This window comes from Gavia stellata, chromosome 3 (assembly GCF_030936135.1).
Source record: "Gavia stellata isolate bGavSte3 chromosome 3, bGavSte3.hap2, whole genome shotgun sequence".
NCBI classification, from domain to species: domain Eukaryota; kingdom Metazoa; phylum Chordata; class Aves; order Gaviiformes; family Gaviidae; genus Gavia; species Gavia stellata.
Window position 1 is genome coordinate 66,327,993 of NC_082596.1, and position 25,141 is coordinate 66,353,133.

Consider the following 25,141-nt stretch of genomic DNA (forward strand, 5'->3'; position numbering starts at 1 on the left):
CCATGTACCAATACAATAGTATGCTAGCAATTTGATTTCTGACAACTACTTTTCAAAACAAACATACTGTGAACATTATGTTCTAACACCTTTGCCACTTATCTTTGTCAATCTTGATACCATTTTACAGTCTGTACATTTTCAGCATTTGCAATGGGTGACACTGACAAGATGTAAGACACTACTAAAATTCAATTCATAGGATTTCCATAAAGCCAGTCATCTTTCACCTAATTTATTTAAGTTCCAATTTTTTCCAATTCCAAACAAAAGCTAAATACAAGTTTTAAACAGGTAAGCACTAGTTTTATCCAAAGGGAGCAGGCTTATGCAGTTTTACTCCAGTAAAGAACTCAACCCTTAAGCAGAGCCTTCTTTGTCATCAAAACTATACAGTAGTCTTCCTTTTGTCATTGCACAATCTTAAAATGTTCTGTCAGAACCAACTTTTGACACTCCAAACACTATTTTACATTGTTTTATCATGTCTACTCCAAAAGAAAAAACCTCAATGGGTTTTCCGTAAGAAATGTTTTAGAAACCAGTATTTCCTGCACAGTTCACCTGCAAGTTTACGAGTCTCAACTCTCAAGAAAAAATAATCCTCTACCAACATTGTTTCTGCAGCTATTATTTTACTTTGTTTTTAGCTGCTTTAGCAACTTCAGACTCCAGGTCTGCCTTGTCTGTATAAATGCATCCAACTCAAAAGAATACTTTCATACAGTTATACAGCAACTTGGGGAAAGAGATCCAAAACAAAAGTGCCAGTAAACTTAGACATGGCCCAGCAAAATAAAAGAGGCAAAAAATGCCAACACATTAAATGAGATGCTTTTTAAGAAAGATTTCTTTCCCGCATTTACTTCCTATTGTAATAACCACTTTTCTGTTCATTAAAATGAACGATAGTGCTCTTTGATACAATCATTAACAGCAAAGCTGTAAGGCTTTTATACCCGTTACATTCACTTCTCACCCTCCAAATACTGATGGTTAACATTATAGATGTTAGGGGGCATGACCAGCACAAATGGGAACACCACCACAAATGATCACCTTGTGCTTTCGGATACATTTGTTTCAGTGTACAGTCCCTTCATTTCACATTTTAGTAAGATGCTGATGCAGTGCAGAAGCGCGCAGAGCATCCTCTCTTTCACAAGGTCCATGCAGAAAACATCTAAAAAAAATTGTAAGTTCTGAGATACAAATGATAAAAAAAATCCAGGATGATCAAGTTTCACAATGTATAGTGTTCTGAACATGAGTCCATTTTCTTCTAAATTCTGAAAGAATAAAGCGGTGAGGAAAGTGAAAATCCACTGCTGCATTCTGTGATCTTCCCCATTTTGCTGGCCAGTACCTTACTCTGGCATGTAAGGACGGAGGTGATCCTCTATGGTACCAACCGTCCAGTGAGTGAGCTGCTCCTGTGGCAGGTACAGGCAGATGCTGCATAACTTGAAGATTGTAGCTTTGTTTTTTGGAGTCTAGAGGCAAAGAAACCCAAAGAAAAGCTATTAAACATGAAAAAGTTAACTCAAGACTAATAGGCAGTCCCACAGCAGATCCAGCTCAATTATTAGCTTGCTGCTGGTTGTGGAGGAACAACACAGACATTTAAAACCCACTGTTTCATCCATATAAAAGGCCTGAACTCAAAATTAGTCTGCGACCACTAACACCTAAAGTATTTTCACCATTCTGTTCATTCTTCACTTGAGTAATTTCTGTAATAGCACCCAAATTAGGCCAATGTTTTAATTTTTCCGAAATACAGTCAAGACTATTTTAGAACTTTTTTAATTTTTAATACAAGAACACTAAATTAATTCTTTGTGAACACATCTGTGGCCTGTAACTGGTTTTTGCACATGTGAATCCTATTTATAGAGTAAGTTTCCCCTGAAACTGCTGAAATGCAAGCATGAATGCACAATCAATTTTTCTACTTGAGTATGTTGCAATAAAATCACTGCTGTTCCTAAGAAGAAAAAGCATTTTATGATTAACACACAGAGGGACAAAATAAGCTTACCTGCAAGTGCTGTCTGTCAATGAAGAGAAACACTGACTGGTTAGGGTTGTTGACAACAATTCCAGTCTTGTCCTTTCGGCTCAGAACATGCAGAAACTGTTTTTCATAGTCACCATGATGAAATTCAAACTTGGCCTGTGTTGTGTGAGGGAGAGCAATAAAATATTTATTAAGCTAAAGCTCACATTTAACCAATTAATTTCCTTCAATCTGGTGCTTTACAACCACTTTTGTTTCTTTCCTTTTCTCATCTATGAAAAGCAGAAATTGGGGACCACAGGGACAAAGACACACTTGAGTCTTGGCACAATTTAAAAAATTCCCTAATTTCATTCTGCCAACGCTGACATTAGTCATTGCAATGACGTATTAACAATTTAAAGGTACAACTTTAACTGCATATATAAAACCAGATTTAGAGTGTTCTGTCAGAACATCTCTGTGCATCAACAACAGAGCACATTTCTTCCAGTAACTTACTATTATTGCAGAACCAGCACAGACAATACATACAACATTGTTCAAAAATGTGAATGTAAACACTTAAAGTTGGCTACTGAAAAAGCAGTCTAAAACATCTGAAATTTATTTCAAGGTAAAATTGTAATGCAAAAATTCCACCCATCTCAGACCCTCTTCCATCTAAGAAAATACAGCAACTTGGGATACTCACAGAACTTTAATGACACCATCATATTTAGACAAAGATTCAATTATACTAAGAGCCACATCTAATCCACTTCTACAAATACTAACATGATATATGTATTTATAAATACATGTAATTTGCAAAGGTGCTTCAGACACATTTTGGAAGTGCTAATGCAACAGTGCATAGAGATAGGAAGCAGAATTTGGCATTCAAAACACTGACTGCTTTATAAATAAAAACAGCCAGCACACTTTCTAACATTCACAAAAGTCACACACCTTTTCAACTTATTGGTTAAGAAGAGAGAGTACTTATGCTCCACTCCACATGCAAGTTATTTATTGAAGCTAAAACACAAAAACAAATACCTGAACAGGCCTAAAGGGTTCATCAGATCCCTTCCACCGAGAAAACAGGAGACAGACAATCTTCTCAATATCATTACGAGGCCAAAGAATGAAGTCCATCTCCTGGGTACAGCCGATCACATCCTGCAAGTAGTAAAGTTCTGTATTTACATTCCCCCCATTAGTCAAAGATACAGATAAACAACTTATCTATATAGGCACATAATTAAAAGGTGGTACTTACTACCATGGTTGTGTAATTTTCCATTTGTATCACTCATAGCACAGCTAAAGTCTTCCTTGCCTTCCACTGATTATTAATATCACTATCCACTTAATATAAATTCCAACTTTAAGGAAACATTAGCAGAGACTGCCTATCTTCCAATATTCATAAAACAAAACCACTTAGTTGTACAGCAAGAGTTGTTGCAAGACATAACACGTGCCTACTAAAGGACAAGGATGGCAAGAAGATGTAATTCCCTAGGCATATTTGAATGAGACAGATGAAAGGTAAAGCTTAAGCACTACATATTTAAGCAATTTCAGAATATGTACACTGTTACTCTTCAACCTAGACCTCATAAACACATGCCCTCAGAACCCTCATGCAGCAGAATAGTGGAGAAAAAGACAGCAGGATTAACCTTAACATTCACAAAGAAAAGCACAAGTGTTGAAAACAAACTAAAATTCCACAAGTGTAAAGAGTAACTTTACCCTGCGCATAGACTGGTAGCGGGGTGCATGAAGCTGTACTACATCCTTCTGCAGAAGCTCTAAGGAACTTTCCAAAGAATAGCTGGAATCCCGCACACCCTTCAGGATATTTTCTTCATAATTATTGGTCATGACTGGTATCACTTCAGACACTTCAAAAAGCGCTGACTTTTTCTTCTAAAAAAAGCGCAGATGACATTAAGATTACAATCCTTTCCAAGCAATTACAGATAACAGTTGATTTCAGGATTTGTGATTTTCTGTTAGCATTCATGTATAAAGTGCACATCACATAAGTTAAGACTTTGACACAAACCACAGTAAAAGTTAAATGCAAAATTTTATAAATTAAATGGTAGCAGTCCAACAGCTTTTTGTGAAAAAGTTTAAAGTGTTTCATAGTCTCTAAAGACCTAGGTATTTACATGCCAATTGTGCAAACAAAGCTGTATTTAAACATTAATAGAACTCTCCTTTCATCATGTAGAATACATGACTTGGGCTGACCAAGAGCCCCCTGCAAATCGGGTAACACTCCCTCCCCCGCCTTTGCAATACTTTAAAGTTGGTCTTTTATGAAAAGTGAAGTCTTTCAACGCCACATTTGGTAACAGTGGGTGATCAAGATCCAATCTGAAGTTAGCTATGTGTCATAACCTTCTCACAGAAGGACTATTTTAATTTGCTGAGTAACTTTTACACTCACTACAAATATTTCAATCTCTCTCAAGCAATGCCAAAACATTATGTGGAACTTGGAAGAACAGTTTTTTTGCTGTATGTAAAATCGCTTACAAAGTTGTCTGTCTGCTTCTAACAGCTTTCTTGTAGCTCATGAGAAGTCTTGACCTATTTAAGAACTACATGACAGACAAAGCATATTTTACCAAATAACCCTCCCCACCCCCCAGCCAGAACATACATAACAAGCAACTATTCGCTGGCCAAGCTAGACCGAGCTAAACTCCTATTTTAAGCAAACTGGTACTGGATGGACATCTTCAGTTCACTGTGGTACAAGCAAATTTTACAGGATTTAAATCAGGCATTTGCAATGAATTTCTACACAGCAACCAGAAAGTAGTATCAACGGTCCAACTAAGACCATTAAGGTGTTAAAAATATCAACCACCATATCAGCTAAGAAAATCTAATTGTTATCACTGCTTAAACCTTCGTATTTCTACTAGTTAGCTCAATAGTCTCTTTATTACTATGAGACAGTACCAAGAAATTATGTCCCTCTATATCCATCTCTGTTTGCACTAGAACTGATGAACAGAAGTAAACTGAACCAGCAATTTTAAGGAAGCTTCAATTAAAAAAAGTCCAAAGAACAAAGTCTCGATTAAAAACCACCTATCAAACCAAATACAAAACCTATACATTTGAGGGGATTAAACAATTTCAGTGCTCATCTACATGCATTTCCTACATTTTTATTATGTACTCTGTTGCCATTTGCTTTTACCTTCACTTCCTCATCATTTGTTCAGGACATTCACTTACTGTAGGCACCTACTCTCCTTCACCTTCTGCGGACAGAAACTCTCCAACAATTCTGGATCTATAATTAGCTTTAGAAATACCACCAGGATCCCCAGCCCAGACCCACAGCATCCAGCAGCAGAGGCAGTCAAGCAAATGAAGACTTCCTCTTTTCCCTTCCTGTTCCCTTTCAAAATGGTAGCAGCAGTTTCACATATGCCTACATGCTTGGGCCATTTCAGTACTGTGTTTTGCAACTCCTCCCTTCAACTACCAGGTTCTCTCTTCTGCTCTAACCAGATAAATGCAGTAACTTTAGCAATCACTCCAGCCACGTCTCACTTTTCAACTCAACCGTTCACAACCAACAATTATGCAATTCAGATCCCAATTAAGCTTATTAACTTCAACAAATATTTAACCAACACAGAAGTTACCAAGTAATCATTTAATGAGGCACTGGCACCCTCTGCATTACTAAACTACAAACATATGAAAAGCCAAAATGACAAACATGAACTAAGTAAATATTACGGCAATTAGCAATTAAAAAAGTGTTAAAAACTCAATGGAATCTATTAAGGATAAACCATAAGATGCAATCAGGCAGCAAGATTTTGCACAGTGTAGTTCACATGCATTGCAACAGACAAAACAGTAAGAGAGAAACATTAAAACCAAATTACCTTGTCTTTGAACACAAAGGCAATGTACATCTTGAAGTCAAACTGGTCAGCTAAAGATTCTTTTTTCTTTCTAAGCTGAGCACGAAGTCTGTTCAGAGCTTGTTTCTTCCGGGAGTTTGGGTCCCCCATTTTGTAATACAGGTGGTACTAAAGCCTTTGGAAATTCTTGCTAAACTATGGGCACCTTTTCATAAGACTCACGTACAACAGAAACAAGTCGTTTTATTCCTGCTAATACGACTGAAGAGATAAAACGCGAATGTAACCCAAAACCGCACCTCAGGCAGTATTTTACGAGAATGTCGTATCGGAGGGGTCAAGAAACAAACTAAGTAGTTGTCCAGCCATGGCTGGACAAGAGGTTTTACAGACCAAGAAAAAAAATCCTAAGAATTTTGAAGACAAAAATTTGAACAGTTAGCCGCAGGAATAAGTGGGTAAGGATGAAAAAAAAAATAAATCACAATTTATGTGTACAATAAAAAGCAACTGGCACAAGCCCAATCCATGGGGGGGTATTTTTGCTCTGCTTACAAAAAAAGAAATATGAAGCTGAAATTACAAATTGCATTTTACCCCAGCCAGATTCATGACTCTACTGATTATTATTCTCAGCTTTCCACTATTGCTATGTTGCCCGTCTTTTTTTTTTTTCTTTAGAATTAATACACTTGGTGGACAGCAGAGAAAAGGGTGCAAAGGAGGAGTGCACATCCTGGGAGGTACGACATTTCTCTGCCAACAACAACAAAATCAACTACAGACAACACAGTGCTGGTTTGCAGGGAAGCAAAGAGAAAAAACAGCAGAGTCATTTCTAACTTCATCCTGCTCATCATCAGGCACATCATCGCCCTGAGGCTACTGCTGCCGAAGAGAAGAGGGATCATGATGGCCATAGACGAGGGGCGGGCAGGGGTTCAAGGGACAGTATTATCTCACCTAGGGACTAAAACCCAAATCAGTGTCCCAAACCCGGGCTCCTTACCAATGGGAGAACCCTACATCCCCCAACACCTCACACGCTCCCTGGGCTGCTGATCCCCCGGGGATCCTTCTCTCTGCTGCTGCTGCGCTCCACAGTGAGCACAGTTAGCCGAGGCTGTGCATGGCCAATGGTTTTAGCTTCTACTTAGGCCTGTCTCTACACAAGACAGCAGAGGCTGCAGCAGGCGGCCTGTGCCCAGGGCAGCGGGACACCCACAGTAGCACGGTATCTCCCCTCTCACTTCATGGTCACGACTTGGAAAACATGGAGAGTTTTGCTCCTGCTTTTCTTGCAAAACAGGTTTTCGTTGTCAAAATTTTTGCGAGGTTTTTTTAATTGCAAGTCTAGGTTGCAATTTTAAACCTCTAAAACACCCTCCCCCCCAAAAGCAAATCCCCAATTATCAGGTTATTTTTTTCCTCTCTCCAGACATTTTCCCCCCCAGCTGTTTGATTAATCGGGGTTAAAAGTTTTTTAGGTTAGCAAATCTGTCGGACCAGATTAAGTAGAGGGGAAGAAGTATTCCCACCTCCTCTCTTGACAAAACGAAAAAAGAAAGGAAAACAAAAACAAAACCGGAAGGCCTCCCAAAACTTCCCCCCACTTAAGCAAGAAACTGAGAGACTCAGACAAGAGACCGAGACCGTGGCCCGCTCGCTACCCGCAGCCGGCGGGCGCAGGAGGAGCAGTGGAGGCGGCGGCGCTGCTAGCAGCACGGAGAAGAGCCATGTCAAGATAAAGCCACGAAGCCGCGGAGCCCCCCCATCCCTGCCGCAGTGGACACGGTGACCGGGCCGCCCGCTCTGCCGCTGCTCAGCCCCAACCTGGTCCCCATAGTCTAGCTCAGCGCCCCGGTGCCGGGGAGTGGGGAAATGGTGGCGGAGAGAGGAAAAGGAGAAGCAGGAAGAGGCGACGGCGGTGGCAGCAGCGGAAGGAGGAGGAGACGGCGGCGGGTCCCTGCGCTAGTGGCTCCTACGGAGGACGGCGGGCATAGAGATCCCGGAGCGGCGGCGGAGGACGGCCGAGAGAAGGATGAAAGGGCTGAGGAGAGCCTCTCTTCGCCCAGGCGGTCCCGGGACGTCCTCAAAGGCGACGGCAGGAGCGAGCGGAAGCGCCTCGGTCTGCGCCTGTGCCTCGGCACGGGAGCGAGTGCAGAGCAGAACTGCGCGGTCAGCACCGACCACTCAAAATGGCAGCGCCTGAGTCACACAGGCGCCGCCCTGCCCGCACTGCGCAAGCGCGCTCTGCCGGCGCGTACCAAGCGCTCGGGTCCCCGCTGGGGACAAAATCTTTTACTCCAGGCAGGAAGGCTGAGCGGTAACTTCGCTAGCTACGAACTCTCCCTTTTTGGCGAGGAATAGAGGAGAGACCAAGAGCGGCAGAGCATCTCCGAGCCGCCACCACGCCAAGAATCCAGGTCGCACTTCCTTGTTCCTCCTCCCCCCGCACTGTCACGCCTCGTGTCAGCGCCCTCATGCCCCACGTGATGCCGAGCCGGGCACAGCCCGCGGGCCAAGGACCCGGATGGAGTTGCTCAATACAGTTCGCCGAAGGGGAGAGGGGGCAGGGCAGGAAGGCTCGGGGGGAGGAGGGGAACGCCGCTCCCCCCCCCCCGCCTGAGGCGGTATCTGACCGGGGCAGCCCCCCCCGGCGACAAACGGCTTTTTCCCAAATTCGGTCGCTCTGCCCCTGCCGGGGTCCCCTCGAACAGGAGGGGAACGCTTAAACGTGTTTCGAAGCGTCGTGGTGTTATTGGGAAATGCAGACTTTAAGCCTTGTAGTGGTGCGTTTTGTTTAATTTCGTTCATTGGGGTTTGTACTCAGCCCAGCATACATACGTGAAGTAAACTGTAAATAAAATTAAAAAATCCAGCACTTGACGAAAATATTACGGGGCGGTGGTCTGCCTCCAGTACTGATCTTGGGTCAGAAACCAGCGCGCAGCCCGCGTGTAGCAACGTGCGTTCCTCCGTGGTGGCTGCAACGCTTCCTGAGGAGACCTGCTCATCTTTATACATAAGTAATTGCTATTCCAGACACCTAATCCTTGGAGAAAAGCAAGCATTTTTATTTCTATATTACAAGGAAAGGCTTATGCTTCCCTCCTTTCACCTTCCCTGCAGTGACAGGTAAGCGGGGACACGGCTTACTTTTATCCGGGTTCTTTGTATGGGAAGGCCGGAGGAGAGCAGGAAGAATCGCCATCTTCAGCACTGGGCTCAGGCATTTGATGGCCCACCCCACGTGTCTCCCCTCAGGCGTGCCAAGGAAAGCCTCGCCATCCAAAATTACTCAGGCTGGAGGTGCTGCTAAAATGCCCGGCAGCGCAGGTTCGTGCTGTGCTGCCCCCGAGGGCACTAAGGGGATGGCGACTCACTGGTTTGTGCTGCAGCAAGATGCAGGCCGCTGGCGTGGATGAGGGCATTTCTCCCACCTTCCCCCTGGAAGCTGGCGCCTGTGACTCACTAGAACAGCAAAGATAGTAAGATTACAAGCGGAAGGCAAGTGCGGGCACCATTTATCTCATTGGCTTGTGTTTCAAAGCCCACGCAGCGTGGCAACGGCACTCTCCAATAAACTCCAGTAGATTTCAGTCTTTTCCCCTGGTCTCTGCTCTTACTGGTCTCTGCTGGTTTCCCTTGTTCTCTCCAGACCTTCATATTAGTATTTCCCTTTAGCATACCTTTCCTTTACACACTTTCCCTTGGGACACCTTGTCACCTTTCCTCCTGCCTGTCTTGTCGTAGGCAGCTGCTGTGACTCAGCCCTTAGACCTCATCTTCACCCGGCATTAGTCAGGCCCTCTGATGCAAACACTCCATTTTGCCTTCCCTGTCACAGGCATTACCCAGAACCGTCCCTTGTTTGACAGGAACAGAGCATAAACATAATTTTTACCCGCTTACAGACTGCTGTTCACTTCTAATGGCAATGCCTATTGAAAATAACCCTGTATTTGGAGGCAAAAAGCAAGGCATCTAAATAGCAGCATTACATTAGCTCTGCACTGCTGGGACTATTTCAGAATGCCAACATTTTTTAACTGTACTATCAGTTTGGCCTTAACGAGAGCTGTGTTTAGATACCCGCTTTTTCAGTCAAAGTGGTTTTGTTTGTTAAGCTGCCCTGTACGGCATTTTGTGCTGCAGTCTGAAATTCCCTCTTGTGCCCGCTGCTATTTTAAGCCATGACTCACACTTGGCCTGTGACCCTCTTTGTGCCGGCACAGCCGATGCAAAGGAGGCCCAGCGCAGCAGCACCGCTTGACGGGGGGATTGCCCCAGCACAGAAGGCCCTCCGAGGGAACTGGCACCTTGCCTGCCTGCGGAGGAGAAAGGAAGGAGTTTTCTTCCAGCCCAGCAACTCCAGCTGCCCTCTCGAGTGTAGGGATGCAGCCACAGCTACTGCCCTTTGTCACAAGGGATCGGGCAGCTGCCCAGCCCCAGGTTGAGGAATGCATCCAAAAAAATTTGTCAAATGTAGTGCTGGCACAAGAACAGTTTTTCTTCTGGAGGACTTTCTAGAAGAGCTGTGAAGAGAGGAATATATATACTTAGAGGAAATATATATCTATACTTAGGGGAAATATATATATAATTAGAGGAAACGGGAGATCGGGTACAGAGTATTACATGTTAAGCAGCCACCAGCTGTCTTCTGCAAACTCAGGCTGCTCAAATCCTTTCACAACATTTCAGAAGGAGATGGGGAACTGAAATCACTCCAGGTTCCTTGTGTATAGATTGCTGCTCCTCCTTATATAGGCAACTACCTCCCTTACCAAACTCAGAGAAGATTTTTTTCTTTTCGCTCATTGGCTAGTAAAGATATCCTGACAACATTTACACAAATGAGTAGACCAACCAACCAAAGTATGTTTGTTATACATATATGTACAGAAATACCTGCACTATTAAAGCACTGAGTAATAGCTGAGTCTTGTCCTACTTTTATACAGTTGTGCTTCTTTTCTTCCATAGTGCACAATGACGAAGCTCATCTAGTAGAAAAATGGTATATATCAACATCTTAGTTAAAATATATATTATTAAGTAGCATCTCTTACTGAGTGAAGGGGGAGTTGAGACTTAGCAAAATAAGTATTTACATGCTATTGATCAATAATTCTCTTGATTAGATAATTGTATGTTATTCTTATGCTGCTTACGGGTTATGCAATGTGGTATCATTTATAAGAGAGGCTTTTGTGCCTGAAAGCTGGTGTGTGTTTTACAACTGTATCACTTGGTCTAATGACAGACTGCCGCTCTTCAAATCTAGTTTAAATCGGTATAAACTTTACCATTAAGGAGAGAGAAATGTGGGTGGTATACAAAACAAACCTGACAAGTAGGTTGTGTCAGTATATGCAAAATGCGTAATAGTTCTTTTTTTAGGCTTCAATCCCATTAGCACAGCAAAAATAGTGTTTCTTGTGCATCTTAAATCTAGGCTGAGCAAAACAGTCAGTAGCGTTGATCAGCTTCTGCTTGGTTAACATAGCACGGACAAATAAGCTGGTGTCCTTTAGTCTTTCTTCCACTCAAAGTGAGGAGGACTTTGTACATTACCATCTAGCTGCAGTCCTGTAGTCTTTGGGGAATCAAATGCATGCACACCCCGAGGGACTTCGGTGTCTGCAGCAGCGGGGTGACACTGCTCAGCTGTCATCCTGGAGAAATACAGAATCTGGCAGCGTGGGCAATAGCCCATGTGTAGGAAGGAAAGACCTCGTCACAAAAATACACTCCTTGGGAGAGAAAGTGAGTAATGTAGTTTTGAGAAGCACTGCAAGTTTGCAATGTGTGGTTGCTTGTATATTTTTTCCTTTTTTGCCCTGAAAAACTTGTATTTTCTATTTGTCATTTTGTTGTTCCCTTGCTGTTTTCAGTGAAGTTAAGCACTGTAGGTTTTTTCACATTTAGGTTGCATAATAAATTGTGGGGGTTTCTGTAAATTAAAAAGGATTGATAACTTTCTAGAAACACCTTGGTTTTTTATTTCCCTAAATGTGTGTGATTTCAGATTCTAACTTCTGTTTTCAGAATTTCACGTTTACTCAAAAGCATGTGGGCAAGATTGTACTCTAATGCCTCTGCCCTTAATTTCCAGCTTAGTAATTAGTTACTTAAAACTTAATAATTTCTAGTTAATAATTAGTTTTTTAAAAGATTGTAGCAAACAGATACATGTTACAGACATAGTTAGGAAGAGAAGAGGTAGAATCTATTATCTTTCTGTTTATACTTTCCATGCATACTGTACTGGCTGTATATACTAGAACTCCTATCAGCCCTGAAGATACTTGCTTCAAAAACAGAACTATAATTAATTCAGTGCTGAATGTTTATGCATCAGACCAAAATAAATCAGTATTCCTTTCTAAACCCAAACAAGACAAATTTGGTGGCAATTAAAACTCTTTCATACACTTCAGAGTGTACTGTGATTTGCTCTTTCTGCCTGTAGAGCAAACATTAGTTTCCAAGGCATAACAGGAATACTTTTCTATTGAGAAATGGCAAAGTTTAATGCAGAAAACATTCCTTACATCATGCTGTGGACAACTATACATCCAGTGCACAGCTATTGCTACAATATTAAGCTTCACTCATCACTTCCCTATGTCCTGCCTTCTGGTTGGAGGGCTGTGGCCGTAAAATGGACCATACGTTCTCTGGCACACGAGGTATTGATCCTACTCTTTGGCTGAACTACACCTAGTATCTTGCTGGGTTTGTTCCATCTTAATAATTTGTGTGTGTATATATATATTTAAATACACTTGATTATGTGTGTTCTTAGTTTTTGCTTGTCCAGTTTGTGCTTTCCTGACTCATTTAGAAGTGGTGAGTATGTGCAGTTACGGTGTCAAAAATAACTAAAGGTTCTCAATGCCTTCGCTGAGAAGATAGCTTCCCCAAACACTGACACCCAATCAGTTGCCTCTTTGAGTATGGTTGTCATGATTTGTTAAACAGCTTGGCCCTTTGTTTTGTATAACAAATGCACGTCCTGTGTCTAAAACTTTGCATTTATTCTGAAAATGTCTGAAATGCACATTGCCTGAAATTTGTACATAAACCTGCAATTCAAATTCCATTGGACAAAGTGTTTTTGTATCTGAAAGACGATTGACTCTGTCACTGTGCTGCTGCTTCATCTTTAACTTACGTTCTCAGTTAATGCTGTGCAAATGCATTTATCTTTATTAGACTCGTCTGATCTATCAAAACCAGAGACAGTCATGTTCTAATGTAGGTTTTGTGTTCGCTCAGCAGCTGCTTGCAAGAATAAGAGTAAACTTTGAAACAACTTGTTTTATTTATTCAGTCTGCAAATAATATTCTAAATACTTCTGTTCTAGCCAACAGAATTGAAAGTAGCTTTAGATTAGCAATTCCTAGCCTTTATAGAGAATGTTTCATTTTTAAATCTAAAAGCACTATATAAATTATGTTTTTTTCAAGGCAAATCCATAGCTGAGAAGGTTCGGACCTAACTGGTTTAAGGGATTTCTTAGTGACTCACAGAATACTTAACTAGAGAAAAATTCAGAAAGTGAGATGCAGATTTTTCTTTTAACCTTTCACCTCTGAAGCATTGAGGATCACTATTGACAGAACAATCTTCTATTTTAATACATGAAAACTGCAGACTCTCTGGAGAGATTTAATTAATAGCAGTGGCCATCATTGAAAACCAGCTTGCATTACGGATTATACCTGGATTGTGCTGTGTATATAATCCTTCCTTTGGACAAAGTTTCATTAGCATGCAGCCTTCCGTTGCTGATTAACCTAGGGAAAAGAAGACAAAGCATGAAATTCTAGTCGGTAACGCACGAAACGCTGTCCTGTACAACGTAGTACCCCAGAAGGAAGACGCTGAGGGAGGGGAAGCGTTGGGCAACGCGATGCCACGCTGCCACCTACTGTCAACCGGCGGGTGGCGGGGAGCCACTTCGGTAAATGGTCTTTTTATTGGACAGAAGGGCCAAGAGAACAGCAGCAAGGGCCCCTGAGACTCTGAGAGCCACAGTTCCTGTTTATTGATTCAGAGATCCCAAAGCCAGCCTCGGGGCTTCCTTCCTTTTGCAAGGCTTGCACCCAGAGCAGGACTGCGAGAAGACATCTGTGTGCTTCAGAGGTGCAACGCTGCACCGAGTCCCTTGACCCCCTCCACAGTAGTTCTTTGCATCTGAAACAGTTACAGTAGTTCCTTACATTAAATACTAATAAATAGGAAAGCATTTATGATATTTAAGTAATAATGTCATTTACAAAATACAAAATTACAATGTAACTTACCTGGCACTTAAGGTAGCAGCTAGAAATAGAGTCCTTAAGCATCCCAGAGCTAGATAATTACTTGTGGATTACAATAAAGGCCTTGACAAAAGGCACAATGTCACTGTCAAGTAGAAATACCATTTTGCCAATACTTAATTCGGACAGCCAAGTCCAAACTTTCTCTGTATAGTGCTTAGGAAGTTTACACACACAGGATTCTAAGCAAGACTGGACCCCAGAGTCATTAGAGACCGGGTAGTCTTCCCACCTATTCCCACATTCCCAGGCACGTGAAGTCCTCCAAGAAGCTTTTTTTTCTGTTGTCATGTGCTGTAAAAACTGATAACATTTATCAACAGCAATGGAGTATAAAAGCTTTAAAAAGTACACATTCTCTACTGCCATGAATAATCTAACAAATTGGCTGAGCTCTATGGGAAACCTTGGCATATTTGCTTAGGCTCACTTGAAGTGCAAATAGTCATAAGTATTCATGACAGAAGGTTTTATTTTTTATGAAACAAACAAGCTGAAATGCATTATATTGCACTCAATCTGAAGACATCGATTCTGCTAGTAGTGGGTTGGCAGATTTTTACATGTAAAAAAGCCATAATCCCTATCTAAATTTAACCTTCAGCCACAAAAATGGGTATTATTACAATAAAGTAACCTGAAACCTTTTTGTGAGATTTTTATATCATTATACTGGTTTCCCACAGTTAAGACAATGAATAAGCTTCTGATAATAAGCTCTCACTGTTCTTGCTGACATGATGAAGGGATTCATTACAAACCTTTCAAACTGAAGAAACTGAACCGAAGAAAAACTCTGAGACACGATGGTTCAGAATAGGTCATGTTCTTCAGCTGGATAAATTGAAGGAGTGGCACCTTTGTAATAAACCTCCAGATCATATGCCTCCAGCAAGGAACAAATTAAAAGGAAAACCAAACAGAACTGTCACATCAGAACCATCTCCTGTTACTTCAGGCCCTTTCCAATTATAAACACTGCCGAAAGCAGTTGTTCCACTTCTGAACTGTAAATCTACCTGAAAACTTTTTAGAAATTAAACCTGAATTTTTGAAAGGCAATTTTTGAGAAAGTTTCACTTGAAAACTTTAATTTTACAAAAAATTGTATCCCAGCCATAAAATACATGTATTGCCTTTTATGTATATACATCTAGGCATGCATATAATTTAAACATTTTGTATAAAGTATTTTTATATTGCATATTTATATTTCTGTATAGCAATACTTAAAACATAAAAATAGGAATGTTTTGATATTGTCTTTATGTACACATTATCTGTATCCAGATCGTTCTGAAAGGAGATCTAATGCTGGTAAGGTTTGTGTGTATGTTTGATCAGAGTTTAGCATATCTGCTAGTGTTTTTGGAATATGAAAATTTCAACTTTTCTTCTAGAATCAACAAGAATTAAATTGACTTAAAAGCATGAACACATTTTTTTTACTGCTGTAACAGAACAATAGCAATTTAGATAGACATTTCTGTCCATGTTATTTTTATTTTCTTGACAGAAGATAAAGCTTACTGATGTGACAGCTTGCTGATGACACTATTATTCAAGATAATAGAAACAGCTGACTGAAAAACTGCAGAAGGGCATTATGGAATTGAGCAACTAACTGGCGAATACAGCAGTCAATGAAATTCAGTGTAGATAAACGTAAAAGAACATTCATAGGAGAAAATCTTCAAGTCACATATCGAATAACAGACTTTGAACCGACCATCATTCAAGAGTAAGATCTCAGAGTTATGACAGACATTTCCACAAAAATGTCAGCCCAACATTCAGCAGTGGTTAAAAAGGTAAATCAAATGGCATACGGTTCACAAAAGAGCAGAAAGATGGAACAGCTTTCATGTAAGGGATAGCTAAGTAGACCTGAGAGAGAGAACTGGAGACCTGGGAGAGAGAACTGGAGGGGAATCTGTGTAACAGTGGCCTAGATGAGGACCAGTTGTTTGTTGTCTGTTCCAGTACAAGGACTGGGGACATCAAATGAAGCTATAGGAATCGGGTTCAAAAGAAAAAAAAAAGGAGGTTCTTCAGACAATGGCTATTTGAGCTCTAGAAGTACTTGCAAAAGGATGTTGTGGACAATGAAAGTTTAAATGGGTCAATGGGTGACTGAACAAGTTTATGCAAGAGCGATCAGCTTTAGTTCCTTATCCTTGTTTAAAGATTTCCTAATTAATCATTTTTTATGTTCTGCCTTTCTTTCATCGGACCATGACATTCCCCTTAAGACATTCTCATAAATGCCATACAGTTTATTTCCAAACAGAAGACTGACAGAGTGGCATGCTAAATAAATACGTCTCTCTGTAATTATTCTGATTTCTAATAGCTCCATCATACTGCCTGGAAAAAATGTTGATGGCTGCTCTAAGCTGGCTATGAGACCTTGATTGCAAGGAGTGTGTCATTAACTCTACAAACGTTTACTCACAAGTTAGCAGAAGATACTGTTAGCATAAACGTGCAAATATTTGCAAGAACATAATTGTAAAGTGTCCTCTAACAAACTTAACAGCATACCTTATGCATAATTAATGGAGAGTTGTAGTCTGTATCAAATGTAAAATTATTGTTGTATATCAGTTGTTGTGGCTTAACCATGTTAATTTTCTTCCCTGGTTTTGCAGGTTGTACTGTATTTAGATCGGAGTGATGACAATGAAGTGGATACATGATTTAAATTTGTTTTGGTACAATGTCTTTATAAAATACAACAAATAATGGCAGTGAGAAAGCAGACAGAGAGACCTTGTATCTAGTTTCAAGCTACCGGGAGATTTTGAACATGGAACCAGTAAGCTTCCAAAGCAACGATGTAATAGCCAAGCCGAGCACTAGGCAACGCTTGTGTGCTTCATTTCCTGCAGCTTCAGTTCAGGTGACTCCAGCGAAGGAGCAGATAGCACCAGACAGGCCCGTGTCCCCACCGAGAGGCCCTGGCAGGGCCAGGATGGGTACTTCGTAGCTGAGGTGTCTCACATCCCAAGGCTGTACTCGGAGTTTTCCTCTCACCTTCCTCAAGATGAAAGGCTCTCCCCGGACCACCTGCAGACCCACTTGCTCTGCCCTACCTCCGGCGGTTCTTGGCCCCCTCAGGCCACCCGCCCCGCCCCGCCCCTCCGGCCCCCGTCGTCCCGCCAGCGGACCGCGGGGCGTGGCTCCGCCGGCGGGATGGGGGAGCGCGGCCTGCGATTGGCTCGGAGAGCAGCCGCCGGATCACGTGACCGTGTCCCCGCCTTCCGCGCTTCTTATAGCCGCACGCCGGGCGGGAGAGGGCGGCTGGTTGGGTGCGCGCGTTGAGGGGAGCTGAGCGGGAGCAGCTGGAGGTGAGCGGGGCCGGGGGGCAGGCGGCTGCGGCCTTCGCTGGGCCCCTGCGGTGGGTTTGGGTGCTGGGGGGGCTCCCTCTTGCTTGAGCCGTTGGGGGCGAGCAGGGCCGCAGGCTTTCATGGCCGCATTTGGGTCTTGGCGGGCTCCTGCCTCGCGTCCCTATTGGCCGCGCCGGCAAGCGACGAGGTGCGCTGCGGACTCGGCTGGCGGGAGCGGGAGGGTGCAGCCCCCCCCCCCCGCCATCTTAGGTGTGCGTCCGTGACCGCCCCCCCCCCCCCCCCCCCCCATCCTTGTGGAAAGGCTTAATGGAGCTGTAATCTGGTGGCTGGTGTGGCAGCAGTGGTGTCAGCGACGCGGGGTGTCCCCTCAGGGCTTTGCGTTTCTAGCGCGCTTGCAGCTCCTGTCTCGAGGGGGAACCCCAAGGGCTCAGCAAGAGCCTGCTGACCACGTGATTAGTAACAGAATTTTTAATGCTGTCATAAAAGCTGATAAACTGAAATTGTAGTTTTCTGTAACTAGTGTGCCTGAACGTCAGTTGCAGCCGGATGTTACTAATTTTTTACTTTTTTTTTTTGCAGTGATCCTATGAATTCCAAAATGAAACAGAAATTGAATGCAGAAAAATCATCAGGATCTTTGCAGGTATAGGCTTTAAAGTCTTTAAGCTAGAATATGGAAGCAGATGAGGGATAGAAAATAGAAGATGAAATTTATCAAGAGTCTGTTTTGTTCAGAGGTTTGTGCTCAGTTCTCTGGGAAAGAGTCCCACTGTCTGACACAAGTTTTACATCCACTGAAGGGATCTGTTGCAATGTATTTCCACCTGGCTTATGTCCTGTTGGCTTGAGTAACCTCCTGGCAGGCAGTGTGGCTTAGGAACACTCTGTCCTGCTTGAGCATATGTGCTTATGACTACTTCTTTCCTATTGTTCAGTAAGTCCTTTTTACTTTGATACTGAGCTTGCTGTCTTTCCATGAGATTGTTTTTAGGTGCTGGCTACCTGCCTTAGTCCAGTTACTGAATCAGTCTGGCTGCTAAGGGGTTGTAGAGTGGTTTCCCTAGTCTGTCCTTTATAGGGATGAACTTCTGTTTTGTCTTAAGCATACTTTAACTGAAGTATTCATGCAGGCAGTTGTGTTTCTAAAGTCATCCTCCTGAACCATAGTTGCCTTGGAATTGGTGGAAATGCTTATGGATTTAGGTTTTTAAGAGGTGACTGATAAGAAGTTACTAAAGTTTATACCTATTCCAGTCTTGTTACAAGACTCTTTTGTTAAACCTTTTAATGTACACCCTAATTGGAATTGTACAAATACCATATAAAATAGAGGCTAGTAGCCCTCTGTCATGAGGGATAGTGTGATTGCAATGAAAACTTGTGGTATTGATGAAAATTGCCAATTGATAAGTCTGGCTTAGACATGGTAATCTTGTCCTATAGTGATTCTAGGGTATAAATTGCTCAGTGTGGCTTTTTGCACTTCTAATGGGTTAACTCGAGTATTAGTCAATAATTTCTTGGCGGAGTATACTTAACTCTAACCTTCAACAGCAGCAAGCAGTGCCTGACACATGGTGTGATTTTTGTTCCCACAGCAGTTGGTGTTTGTCCTTTAGTTCAACAGTAGGATAATTGGTGGCAGAAACTACCGTGGGAAAGGTGAACTTTTGTCATATGAAGTACAGTGTGAATCGGTAACTTTCTCACGCTAGTGTGGCCTTGTATTCTGGCTATTCTTGCTTGGTTGTCTGCCATTGTTTGCTATCCCATGGTGGTAGTGTAACCGACCCAATCAGAAAGCTTTAATGAAGGAAATGGGTATTTATGCATGACAGGAAAGGTGATAAACATACTGTTTATACAAAACAATAGTCTGTCTGGATCGAATCAAGGAAGCTTTAGATCCATTTTAATGGATAATTGAAGCAACACATCTAGTTAAATGAACACCACTTGAGGGTGTGTTCACAGGTAATAAAAACAGGTACTGCCTAAAGTGATGTGTGTGACTTTACCAACTAAACTTGCAATTGCAGTCGCTTGTCTCCCCTGGAGTCTAATACTGCTGTTGTCAAGTACAATTTTGGGAGCTTCAGCTAAAGTTTACATGTGTTGCTGCACTGTAACTGGCCTTGAAATCTAGTCAGAATATTTCTGCTGCAAGACCTGTTCAAGTTCCCTTATGAAAGGTAAAGTTTTTCTAAGAGACAGGGACTGACCATAGCTTCATGTGATTAAGGTCCATCTCTGCTACAAATAACTAGATCCCCTTCTTTGTACAAGCGTTAACACAGACTAAAGTTATCACCTTTTTGTCTTGAAAAGATGAACTATGGGTTACCTTAATGGAAGCATGAGAAACTCCTGAGTTTCAGTTTATGTAGAGAAGAGTGGCAACCATCTGAAGCCTTATTTGTCTTTTTAGAAGTATCTCACAGACAGCACATGCAGTGCTCCCCCAAGACGGACTCTTAAAATGATTCAGCCTTCAGCAACAGGTTGCCTGGTTGGCAGACGTAATGAGGTATGAATTAAAAGATAAGCTATAGATGTGTAATTATTTCTACTCATAGTGAAATACTTTGAGCTTTTAAATGAAAACTAATATGTTTGGAAAAACATACATTAACTAGTGTGCCACAACTTAAGCTTGCTATTGTTTTAGTAATAAGATTAAAAACTAGCAATTTCTGAGTACTGCAGGAAAATATTTGAGATGTTTCTTTTGTGAAACCTATGGGTATCAAGGAAAGTGTCTGTAAACTGGAATTACTGCGAAGAAAGTGAGGCTTATAAGACTTATTTGCAGTCATGAGTGAGCAGACTTACAATTTTGTATTTTTAAAGCTGAAATGTTGCTCTCAAGTTAAACCTGCCTGTGTTTTTATGCAGAAGAAATCTTCAGTCAAAAGGAAACTCTGGAATAACAAGTTCACCTCAAAGGCTTGTGAAGCTGAGGTGTCTGTGGACAAGGAGCAAGAAAATGAGAATATGAATGTCATTCAAGATGTAGATCTCATGATAAAAGGTATGTGACAATGCCTGAAATGTTTTCTTGCACTTAAAATGCTATGCTCCTATTGGAATATTACTCGAAACGTGGTTCCTGTGTCAGTTAGATAAGGGCTTTGTGGTTTTCTGTAATGCCTACCAGGAATTAATGATACTTATTCTCTATAGTACAGTAAATACCATATAGATACATATAATGTTTAAGAATGAGTTTATGGTAACCAGCAGCTGAGAACCATTGTGTGCAGCAGTGTTAAGAAGTCCTGTAGTTTGTTGCTTTGGTGTGGCTATGGGCTTTCAAGTGACTAATAATTAAGTTGAAATGAAAGCCTGTTTTGGCATAGTGTGCTGCGTGAGCAGTTTCTCAGAACCATTAAGCCCAATATGGACAGTGACTTGGGAATAAGACTTCTGTCTTCCACAAAGGTACACATTAAGACTGACACTTGCGAATGTGACCATCTTACAAAGTCTGCTGCTGTGCTTGAGGCAGCTTCTTGAAGACTCTGCCTGTGTAGCCATTAATACAGAAAACGGAAGTCTTACAGTGTAAGCTTATGTCTCTAGTTGTAAATTTACATCTAATCTCTGGGAAAACACTAAGGAGTGAGTTCTTACCACAGTTTACAGAACACTTGCATACAAGTTAGATCTTAAGACTGAGTTCTTGAGATCATCTTAGCACAGACTTATGTAACTTCTTACTTCAGGAAGTCCTTCATCTCAATATTGGAAAGAACTGGCTGAAGAAAGGAGGAAGGCTCTGTATGAAGTGCTTCAAGAAAATGAAAAGGTAGCTAGTAAAATATAGTTAACTACTTTACCACTGGCTATTGTCTTCCTGTTTTAACATTTTGTTATTTGGACTCAGTTGCACAAAGAAATTGAACAGAAAGATGGTGAAATTGCCTGCCTAAAAGAAGAAAATGAAGAACTAATGTCCCTCGCTGAACATGTGCATTATATGACCAGCATGATTGAGGTACTTTAAGGAATTTTCAATTAATAATGTAGAATGAAAAAAGTGAGAAACCAGCAAAGATATTTTTAATGAATCATGACTTCTGTTTTGTGTGCTCATGCAACTCTTCATTTTAGATTAGTCTGACCTGTTTCCTGCAGGATTGCTCTAATCCAGAGGCATAAAGCCCCTTCTAGGGGATGAGTTTTTTCCACCTTAGAACACACAGGAGTAATGAGAAGGTACTAAGAGCGATGTTTTCTGAAGGGGAGATTCAGCCTATTGTCTTAACAGAACAGGCTTTGCATGTTAGAGATGGTGACAAGGGAAGGAAGGGTTTGTTTTCACTTTTCTGAGATGACTTAAATTCAAATGCTTAATAGGCTGTGTGAAGCTGCTGTCTAAATGAAGTGTTGGTACTGGCTGTATCCTTTGAGGAACTAAACTTGAAATGGGGACAAAGTGGAGTGGTGAGAGAGAGAAGGGAGCACCTATGCTCTTTAAAGTCAAGGTTTCACTGAGGAATTGCCTGTTTTGTGGCTATTGCCCAAAGTCTGTAGGGTTTATAAACTTGTAAATTTCAAAACAGCTTCCTCTGAGAATTCCTTGGGGACAGGTAGTTGTGTCACTGATTCCATGACTCCTCTACCAGGAGCAGATTGTCTTGTAACAGCCTCTGAAGCTGTGATAAATATATAGCCATGGAACCTTGATACTAAAATTATTGCTAGGTTGTTTTTGTAGGGATTGAGCTCTCAACTGGGATATGAAGGTGGGTGCCTGGCAAATATTTTGGTTCTCTGATTAGACTGGGGAGGTGGAAACAAAATGGAAGATTATTGCAAGCAACTTGATTAATCAAGTAAACTTGATGAAGTTAATTTTCAGTTAGTGCAATTATTTAGAAAGACTCCACTAACTTGCTACACCTGAATATTTTTGGTATTCAGGAAGTGCTGCTTGTTAATGATAAACCCACAGGCAGAAATTAAATGACTGAAGGACTTAAAGAACTAATGTAGTTGGAAACTTGTCTACAGTTCCTCAACAGTTAAGTTCACTTACTAGTTGTAAGCTGCTCACTTCTGAGGCTTTAATGAGCCTTAAGTGATACATCAAACAACCAGAAGCCTCAAAAGCAGCCTCTTACAGTCCTGTTTTTCTTCCTTAGATCAGGTTAGGAACTTTTTGATCACCAAGTGCTAGAAACAGCTTGGTCTTCTAGTTCATCTAGAGTTAATGTAGCTTCATTATCTCTGATTAAAAAATTATGTGTAATCTGTTGTATGTAATTTTTCTAAAATTAAACCTATATAGTACTATAGTAATATTTAACTTGGGAAGCTATTTCCCATATTTTAGGCTGCCTAATATAAAGCCTGTCCTACTGAAGAACCGAAGAAAGACTTAACAGTCAACAAAGCAGTTGTGGTCTGAGTTAGAGGTAGCAATTTGAGTTGAAATTAAGTGTCTCATTTTTGTGACTGAGGAATGTTTTAATTGTATCAAATCTCCAAATGAAGATAATTAGTTTGCTTAATTGAACATACACAGTTTCATTTCACTGGTTATTAAGTAGAAAAAGTTTTAAGTTCACTGTCTTCTGTTTCTTTCTAGAGGCTAACTGGGCAAGCACCTGACAATCTTGAGACACTGAAGAGTCTGGCTCTAGAGAAATCCAAACAAGAGAATGAAGAGCTTAACTGTGGAGATGATGCAGACAGCACATCTTCGGAAGGGCCATCACAAGTATCATGTGGCTTAAGGGGGACTATATCAGATCTTGCTTCAAAGGAAGCAAATAATTTGCAACTGGAATGACAACCTTTAAATAAGCTTATGTATGTGGCTTTTAATTGCAGACTTCCTCTTGAAAGGATATACTAAAACTTCTCAGGTATAAAAACTCTTGTGGAAGCATTACAGATGTTGTTTTTAACTGGAATTATGTAGCAGTGGGACTATCTGGATACTGCGTAGAAAACTTACTACAGGCTGCACTTAATTGCTTGTATAAAATGCAAATACTGTGTATTTCAAACTGTTCTGTAAATATCTTGTCAGTTGGTCTGACATGATACATGAAAATTGATAAATAAATCTTTGCCTTACCAGAACAGCCTCTTACTGAGTGGGGAATGGCTAGTTCTAGGTTTAAGTCAATTGTGACTACTGTAGATGGAAGCTTTCAAGTTTTTTAGGGATTGCCTGGGCAGTTTTTAACTCCTTAGATCTGCAGGGTTCTGGAGAAGAGAGTGGTTTTGGTGGATAGGGAAAGCAAAATAAAACTTGTGTGCTGTTGGTGAGGCTTCAGAAAGTCAAGAATGGGCAATAAGAGTCAAGATCTGAAGTTCAGTTAGATTATGCTTTTCAAGGATTTTTGACGTAATTTCCTCTGTCTTTTAACGCAGCCTTTTCCAAGATGTATAGATGAGACTTAAGTAAGTACAAAGTATTAGTCTCTTTTAGAAATACATTTATTGACTTACAAAGAAAAGGTGGGGTGTTCTTGCTCCTAATCATACTGAAAACTAGAGGGAGGCAAGGCAGCCTACACTTCAGAGCTATTTTGAAAGGAAATGCAATGTCTGTTTTCAAAGTACTGCTCTGGTATTTACTAGGATGAAGTGCCTTTTACCAAGATAGTAACGTTCTGAAGGTTCTACAGGAATAAAAAAAGCACTCTTTAAAACTTTGTGCACCTTATCTGGCATCCATATGCTTGCAGTTGAAAGCACTGAGGTAGAAAGGGAGTAAGTTTAAATACCTGTTTTCCAGTCCTGAGTGAACTCAGCAGTTGTTCTGTAAGTAACAAGGTCTGCCAAAGATGGGCTTTAAAAGGTGGTGGCCATTGCAGTATCTTGTGAAGAGCTTGAAGCTGAGTGGCTTTCAGGAGGCAGAGATAATCAGAGGGATTCCAGTTTATGGATCTATTAGGCCTTGCCAAAATGGTGCTTCCAGGTATGTGTGAACCCACCTGTAGAGCCATCAGAATGGCACCTCTAGATTCCTTTCATATCTTGCTCAGTCCCTGTGGGTGTCATTAAGTTAACAGATGTTTCACAGCTGATTTCCGCTGTGACAGAAAGGGAATGTCAGAACCATTGTAGGAAGTAATTTTCCTTCTGGCTTCCATGTCACAGTGAATCTGGTAACCACAAGGTGAGGCATCGTATTTTCCTGGGATCTTTGTGAACAAAAGACTACACCTTCCAATTTGTGCTTTAAAGCGTGCTTAGACATAATCATTTCCATCACAGTGCAGAGATGGTGACAAAGGGGTCTCCTTTAACTTGCACTGATGCTGTGTTTAAGAAAAACCAAAACTGGATGCTGGATAACTGCTTTATAGAGTAACCTTGGTTTTCTGTTCAAAAGAAATGGGCAACACTGCCAAGTGACTTAAATTTCTAGCTCAGATTCTAAGCAATTTCATGTCAAAGTAGCTCTTCAACAATAGTAAATGAGGAAATGCATAAAATTTAACTTGTTATAATATTTATGCAGTGCAATTTAGTTATTCATAGTTAACAGTAATTCTTCAGATGTGGCTTTATTTTTA

The 25,141-nt window shown here is 41.2% G+C and overlaps 2 protein-coding genes across 2 annotated transcripts; one reads left to right on the plus strand and one right to left on the minus strand.

The window, feature by feature from the left end:
* Window positions 1–219: 219 nt before the first annotated feature.
* C3H6orf62 (chromosome 3 C6orf62 homolog) lies at window positions 220–8,086 on the minus strand. The gene is made up of 5 exons (XM_009808249.2): window positions 5,938–8,086; window positions 3,764–3,940; window positions 3,062–3,184; window positions 2,042–2,176; window positions 220–1,493 (listed from the first exon to the last, which is right to left on the minus strand). The coding sequence occupies exons 1-5, from the start codon at window positions 6,064–6,066 to the stop codon at window positions 1,368–1,370; spliced, it is 690 nt and encodes a 229-aa protein (XP_009806551.1). The 5' UTR covers window positions 6,067–8,086; the 3' UTR covers window positions 220–1,367.
* Window positions 8,087–17,578: 9,492 nt separating this feature from the next.
* Window positions 17,579–23,696, plus strand: GMNN (geminin DNA replication inhibitor). Its single transcript, XM_059815314.1, has 7 exons — window positions 17,579–17,603; window positions 18,183–18,246; window positions 20,032–20,130; window positions 20,499–20,634; window positions 21,329–21,411; window positions 21,490–21,600; window positions 23,197–23,696. Exons 2-7 carry the CDS (start codon window positions 18,190–18,192, stop codon window positions 23,398–23,400), a joined length of 690 nt encoding a protein of 229 aa, XP_059671297.1. The 5' UTR covers window positions 17,579–17,603; window positions 18,183–18,189; the 3' UTR covers window positions 23,401–23,696.
* The last annotated feature ends 1,445 nt before the right edge of the window (window positions 23,697–25,141 follow it).